General features: G+C 42.4%; 1 protein-coding gene across 1 annotated transcript; it reads left to right on the forward strand.

The window, feature by feature from the left end:
• The first annotated feature begins 3,097 nt into the window (after positions 1-3,097).
• Positions 3,098-3,763, forward strand: LOC110094304. The gene has a single exon (XM_020819506.1). The coding sequence runs from the start codon at positions 3,098-3,100 to the stop codon at positions 3,761-3,763; it is 666 nt and encodes a 221-aa protein (XP_020675165.1).
• The last annotated feature ends 3,933 nt before the right edge of the window (positions 3,764-7,696 follow it).

The following is a 7,696-nucleotide window of genomic DNA, read 5'->3' on the forward strand; positions in this document are numbered from 1 at the left end:
AGAAAGAGAGGGTGAGAGACAGAGCAAGCGAGAGAGAGGGGGTGAGAGAGAGAGAGAGAGCTGAACTTTTTTTAGAGCTAAACTTGAGAGAGAGAGAGAGAGGGAGAGCAAGAGAGAGATAGAGAGAGAGATGGAGATGGAGATTTAGATAGAGAGAGAGAGTGAGAGAGAGATGGAGAGAGAGAGAAAGAGAGAGAGAGAGAGAGAAAGAGGAAGATAGCAAGAGACAGAGAGTGAGAGAGAGAGAGACCTAGCAAGAGAGAGAGAGAGAGCTAGCAAGAGAAAGAGAAAGAGCTAGCAATAGAGAGAGAAAGAGAGAGAGAGTAAGAGAGAAATTAAGAGAGAGAGAGAGAGAAAAAGAGAGAAAGTAAGAGAGAGAGAGAGAAAGAGATACATAGAGGGAGAGCAAGAGAGAGATAGAGTGAGAGAGAGAGCAAGAGTTAGAGAGAGAGAGGGAAAGGAAGAGCGAGAAAGTAAGAGGGAGAGAGTGAGTTAGTGAGAGAGAGAAAGAGAGACATGGAGGGAGAGCAAGAGATAGATAGATAGAGAGAGAGAGAGAAAGAGAAAGAGAGTGAGAGGAAGAGCAAGAGCGAGAGCGAGAGAGAGAGAGAGAGAGGAGCAAGAGCGAGCGAGAGAGAGAGAGAGAGAGAGAGAGAGAGAGAGAGAGAGAGAGAGAGAGAGAGAGAGAGCTAGAGAGAGTGAGTGAGAGAGAGAGAGAGAGAGCAAGAGAGAGATAGTAAGAGAGAGGAGAGAGAGAGAGAGAGAGAGAGAGAGAGAGAGCTGAACATTAAGAGAGAGAGTGAGAGCTGAACATTAAGAGAGAGAGAGGGAAAGAGAGAGAAAGAGAGAGAGCAAGAGCGATAGAGATAGAGAGAGAGGGAGAGAGATAATAAGAGAGACAGAGAGAGAGCTAGCAAGAGAGAGAGAGATAGCAAGAGAGGTAGAGAGAGACAAAGAGAGCTAGCAAGGTAGAGAGAGAGGGGTAGAGAGATAGAGAGAGGTAGGGATTTAGAGAGAGAGAAAGAGAGGGTGAGAGAGAGAGAAAGAGAGGGTGAGAGAGAGAGGTTGATAGAGAGAGAGAGCAAGAGAGAGCTGAACTTTTTTTTAGAGCTGAACTTGAGAGAGAGAGAGAGAGAGAGAGAGAGAGAGAGAGAGTAAGAGAGAGAGAGAGATGGAGATCAAGATTTAGATAGAGAGAGATATGGAGAGAGAGAGAGGGAGAGAGAGAGAGCGAGAGAGAGAGAGAGGTAGTAAGAGAGAGCAGAGGGGGTAGAGAGAGAGAGAGAGAGAAAGAGCAAGAGCAACAGAGAGAGAGAAAGTGAGAGTGCTAGTAAGAGAGAGAGAGAGAGAGAGCTGAACTTTGCATATGCATTCCTTAAAAAACCATTACAACTGCAATAAGTAAAAGAGGGTTATAAGAAACCCCTAAGCAAAAGAAAAAGAGCAACTATCATCCTCAAGAATCTTAAGGAATTCTTGAGGAATGGTACAATTAAAGTTATCTCCTATATCCCACACAAATGTATCCTCTATAGCTCTTTGAGCACAAAAATGTGCAGCTCTGTTAAACTTCCTAAGAGTATGAACAAATAAAATTTGCTGGAATGATTTCATCCAATCTCTCTCTCTCTCTCTCTCTCTCTCTCTCTCTCTCTCTCTCTCTCGCTCTCGAGAAACCAAAGGGAAAAAATCGTGTGACGTTGATCGGAGGGGCTTCTCTCTTGGATCGGAGATCTCGTCGCCGGGATTGGACGGTACTTTCGCGTGGGTTATGGTGGGGGGTGACCGGAGGTCACCCCCTCGTCACCCTTCGGCGAGGAGCGGTGGAGGTAAGGATGTTCGAGGAGGGAAGAGATCTGGTGGTGGATCTGGTCGGAGAGATGATGTGAAGATTGTGGCGGGGGGACTGCTGTTGGAGCTAAGGTTGGTAGTAGCGGTGGAGAGGGTAGTGAAAGGAGGTTTTCTTTGCCTGGTCTGGGAGGTATTGCGGACCTTGGAGCTGGAGGAGATAGACTGGTTGTCGCTCGTCCTCCAAGTAGGGCTGGATCTTCGAGATCTGGTGGTTTTGAAGAAGCTAGGGATGCTGGGTTGGATCTAGCATCCTCTAAGGAGCTGGAGATGGAATCGTTATCTGGTGAACACGATATGGCTAAGAGGATTATGTTAATGCAGCGATCTTCTGATCAGGATGAGGTGATGGAAATCCTTGGGGGCTTTGAGGCTGAGGATTTCATTAATGAAGTTGCAGCTAGTATGGGATATGTGGATCAGTTAGAAAAGAACAGGGTTGAGGCGGATTCTGTTTTTAATGGTGACTATGTGGAGAATGTGGAACAAGACGGAATGTTGGAGTCCGAGGAGATTATGCGGGAGGTGGTTAATTGCATTGGGAATGCTCGATCTACTGATGGAAATTTGGTTGCTGTTGGCCAAATTAGTCAAGGTGATATGGCTATTGATCCACAGCAGGTTGGTGAGTTGGAATCTGAGGAGAGGATTTTGCTTTTTGCTGTGGAACCAATTGAAGTAAGTAAAATGTTGGATAATCCTATTTTTGAACATGAGAAACCGTTATTTACGTTTGGGTGTTTGAGTCGTATTGGAGACCTTGGTAAAGTGTCTTTGGCTCGAGATGCTGATGAAGATGTATTAAAAGTCGAACGGGATAATCATAGTCTGAATTTCGGTGTTCTGGGTAAGTTACCTGAGGTGAAGGGTGTTCAGCCGGTTAGAGGCGATATTGCTGGTCTTGAATGTAATAACAACCTTAATTATGCAGGATGCACTTTAGGTGTTTGTGGAAATGGTCAGACTGAAGAGTTTCCTTCAATCCAAACTTGGCAAACTCCGGCTGTTGTTAAGACAGTTAAGAAAGAATTTGTGGAAATGGAAAATGCAAGGAACGCATGGAAGAAATCTCCTGCTGTCAAATTAAATTTGAATGAGGAGGTAAACAGTTTTTTGCGGGAAGATGGATCAGTTAAATTGGACTTGAACACTGGTTGGCAGCCTTTTAGGATGACGTCTTCCTTTTTGGGTTGTACAAAATGAATTGCAAAGGAAGTGGGGTCATCTTGGATTGACTCAGATTACGCCAATGGGTTCTGACTGCTTTCTCTGTTGGTTTGTAAACATGGAAGCAAGGGATAATGTTCTAATTGGTGGTCCATGGTATGTGGCTGGTCAGATCATTGGAGTGGAGAGGCTTCCAAATTTACCATTAGAATATTGGGATGAAGCTAATTTGGCTAGGTTGGCTAGGGGCATTGGGGAACCATTACTAATGGATGAGCAAACTAAACTTTGGAATAGATGTGCTTTTGCGCGTATCTGCATTAGATTGGATCTATCTAAGAGATTACCAAAGGAAATTTGGGCTCATGGTTTGGAAGGTGCTTTCTTCCAACCCATTGAATATGAATGCATTCCTCTAATCTGTTTAAAATGTGGAAGGGTTGGCCATAAAGCTGAATTGTGTAAGGAGATGTGTATTCCACCTAAGCAGCAGGGCTCAAAGATTGGTGATTCACAGAAACTGGGAGGTACTGAGGCAGCTGGATCGGGATTGAAGCATGAACCTGCTTGTGATGGTAAGGGGGGAGTTTCAAACTCTGTAGCTGTAGATGCGGATCATGGGGAATGGACTATTGTCACTAGGAGGAAGAGATCTGTTAATAATACTAGATCGAAACCTCAATCTGTTAGTAGCAAGCAGACTAATCCTTCTACTAAATCTGTTTGGAGAGAGGTTAATAAGATGTAGAAGGAGACTGGTGGTCAAGATTTGGGAGTGAAGTTGAAAGATAAGGTACAGAAGGAATCAAATGGCATGGATTATACTCAATACCGGAATGTTATTGAGGATGGCTCGGTACAGAATGAATCAATTAATATGGAACGTCCACAATTTCATAAAGTTAATATGGAAATTTCGGTTCAGAATAATACTTGTAGCATGGAACAAATTCAATTTCAGAATGTTACAATGGATGGGTTTGGGGAGTTCACGGCTGGTGCAATGAAAGGAATTTGTGGTGCACATCATGGCAGGGAAATTAAGGTTTCACCTGCTCAAATGCTAATTCCTAAGGTGCTGAAGTTCTCGGATTCCAAATCTGGAGTATTGAAAGGAAAAAACAAGATGGTTAGGGGTTCTAAAAAGCGGCATACTAAGGAAATGACACAGTTTGGTCCTCTTCAGAAGTTGCCGGGTATCAGGAGGAATAAGTTGAAGGAGCAAGCTATTCCTTCCAGTGAGCATTTTGTTAATGTAGTTGATAAGTCTGTGGACGGTAAATTTTAAGAGGAATTTGATGGACAGTGGCAAGGGGTATATTCTGAATTTTTTGGTGGCGGGGATGCTTCCCCTTTGGTGGATCATGTTTAACATCCTATGCTGGAACTGTAGAGGTGCTCGTAAGAGGAAGTCGGGCAATTACTTACGACACCTAATTGGGGAGTATGATGTCAGTTTCATTGGTTTGTTGGAGACGAAGATGGAGTCTTTTAGCAGAAAAGAGGTTGATAAAATTGTAGGTAAAGACTGGGAGTTTGTTTTTGAACCTGCTATTGGTAATGCTGGTGGCATTTTAATTCTATGGAAAAATGCTGTTATCTCCTTTCATACTTCCTTTAAAACTAATCAGTGTATCATGGGGAAGATCAGTGGTGTTAATGCTTTGTTTATGGAGGTGGCTGTTGTCTATGCTAATAAAGACAGATATATAAGGAGCCAAGTTTGGGAAGATATTTCCAAAACTCATAATTTGGATGCTCCCTTGTTAGTTGGGGGTGATTTCAATTGCATTATGTCACAGGAGGATAAGAAGAGTGGAAAAGCTTTTCATTTCTCTGGGGCTGCAGGTGATATGGGTGATTTCATGGCTGCTAATGACTTGGTTGATCCAGGTTTTTCTGGTCCAGCTTTCACATGGACCAATAACAAGGATGCGAGGAGCAGGATTTTTTCAAGATTGGATCGGTTTCTTATTAGTTCTTCTATTTTGGATTCTTTTCAAGGCTTAAAGGTACGACACCTTACTAGACTTGCTTCTGATCATTTCCCAATTTTATGTTCCTTTCAAAGTGAAGTGAGGAGATCCTATTCTCATTGGATAAAATTTGAAGATGTGTGGGCTAGCTTTCCTAAAGCTTGGTAACTGGTTTGGGATAAATGGAGAGTGGATGATGAGGGAAATGAGGCTAGCAAGCTAAATAAGAAGTGTCAAAGAACTTTGAAAGCTCTATTTTTTTGGAGTAAAAACAAAGTTAAAATGTTAAATCAATTGAAGGAGGAGCTTGACAAGGAGATTAAAGTACTGCAGGAATTAGAATATTTGCTGAGTGGTTTGACTGTTGTTCAAGAAGAAGCTTTGAAGTATAAAGTTCAATTATTAAACAGTACTTTGGATCGTTTAATGTTGTGGTGGAAGCAACGAGCAAAAGTTAGATGGATTGAAAAGAGAGATGGGAACATCGTTTCTTCCATTCTATGGCTTCGGCTAGGAGGAGGACCAATGGTATTGACTCTTTGAAACTTTCTGATGGGAATGTGGTTTCTGAGCAAAGTGAGATTTTGAATGGTATGCATGAGTTCTTTGAACAGAAATGGAAGGGACAAGGTATTATTGAGCATGGATGGCCTTCCTTTGAGATGCAAAGGGATTACTTGTCACAATTCTCTGGAATTCTGGATAGTGAAATCACCAAAGAGGAAATATGGGATGTTGTGAATTCTTTTGGCCGAAATATAGCTCCAGGTAGAGATGGGATTACAACATCTTTTTTCAAGTTTTTTTGGGAGATTGTTGGGGAACAAGTGGTAAGTGCTAGCTTGGAATTCTTTGCTGGTGGGGTTATGGAACCAAGTTGGAAGGAAACAGTTCTTGTGTTGATTCCAAAAGTTATGAATCCAGATCATCCTTCCAAATTCAGGCCTATTAGCCTTTGCCAGACAATCTACAAGATTGTAGCAAAGGTTTTAGTCAACAGATTGAAAGGAGTTTTGCCACGGCTTGTGTCTGAGGAACATGCAGCATTTGTACCTGGTCGATCAATCTCTAATCATTGTTTATTGGCTCAAGAATTGTTAAACAGATTCAAAGCCTCTAAATCAACTTTGGGTCTCTTAGCTTTGAAGGTAGACATGGAGCAAGCATATGACAAAATGAGTTGGAGGACGTTGGAACTTGTTCTTAGACAGATGGGTTTCCCACCTAGATTCAGCTCTTGGTTGCTTAGTTGTGTTAAAGATCCAAAGTTCACAATCCTGATTAATGGACAACTTACAGAAGGTATTAAAGCTGATTGTGGATTTCGTCAAGGGTGCCCTTTGTCACCTTATTTGTTCATTCTATGTTCGGAGCTCCTATCTGCCAATATTCATCAGAACTACAAGGAGTTGGGTGTTCCAATCTGTGGTGGGGGACCTCCTATCTCCCATCTTCTTTATGCTGATGATATTTTGCTTTTTGCAGGTACCACTATTCCTAATGTAAGGAAGATCTCTTCTATTTTGGAGGAGTATTGTTCTTGGACGGGCCAAAGAGTCAACAAAAGTAAATCTGCTATTCTCTTTAGCAAAAGGACTTCTTCTTCTACTAGATCTCGGCTTGCCAAGTTGACTGGTTGTAGAAAAGTTGAAGAGATGGATTATCTTGGAATCAAGTTAGCAGTGAGAAGACTGGTTAAGAAGGACTTTGGTGCTTGGTTGCAGCATGCTCGTGCCAAGACGTTGTTATGGGGAGTCAGACATCTATCTTTGGCAGGTAGAGTAACTTTGATCAATGCTGTCTTGCTTCCTTCATCTGTGTACATGGTGACTCATATGTTAGTCCCAAAATTTGTGCTAAATGAGATTGAGAAGATCTGTAGAAGTTTTTTATGGGATTTTGATGCTTCTCATAGAAGCATACATTATGCTTCTTGGGAAAATATTACCAAACCAAGAAGAAAAGGGGGCCTTGGTTTTCATGCGAGTGTGGATTGGATTGGACCTCTCAGGTTACGGATTGCTTGGGATGTCATTAGCAAACCGACAGAGCTCTTTCAGAGATGCATGATCCATAAGTATGGGAAGTGGCCGTTGAGTGTTGGATTTAAACGTGGTGACTCAGGTGTATGGAAGCTGATATGTGATGGAGCCAACAGTCTTAGCAGCTGTGTTCGTTGGAAGATTTGCAATGGTAGGAATACTGAGGTCCTGAATCATATCTGGATCCGGGATTTGGCTCTCTCGGTTTGGCTTACATTTTGTGATGTTGTAGCTATTGAAGACATGATGGTAGCAGACCTCCTTACCGCGGCTGGAACTTGGAATAGGCAAAGATTGTTGGCATGTTTTGGAGCACAGTTAGCTGATAGGATTTCAGATATTACTATCTGGAATGATATTGATGCAGATTCCTTGGAGCTGATTAAAATTCCTCTTGGCTCCTCAATTTCAGCAAATGTTTACAACCGGAAGTTCCAGGAGGATGATGATGTAAGTTTTTCATGTTTGAAAATGGGTTTGAGGCCTCGAGAATGGATGTTTTGGTGGAGGATCTTCAAGGATATCATTCCAACAAAAAATTGTTGGCTACTGTCTCGTGGGTTTGAGGTAAATATTGAATGTCCAATTGGCTGTGGAGTATTGGAAGATAGGGATCATGTTACAACCAGCTGTCAGCAGCTTTTGGAGGTTTTAAATGTGCTG

The sequence above is a fragment of the Dendrobium catenatum genome, unplaced genomic scaffold, assembly GCF_001605985.2.
Source record: "Dendrobium catenatum unplaced genomic scaffold, ASM160598v2 fragScaff_scaffold_290, whole genome shotgun sequence".
Taxonomy (NCBI): domain Eukaryota; kingdom Viridiplantae; phylum Streptophyta; class Magnoliopsida; order Asparagales; family Orchidaceae; genus Dendrobium; species Dendrobium catenatum.

Excerpts from the sequence above, each read along its gene's own strand:
- LOC110094304 (XM_020819506.1), top strand. The coding sequence starts at position 3,098 with ATGGGTTCTGACTGCTTTCTCTGTTGGTTTGTAAACATGGAAGCAAGG.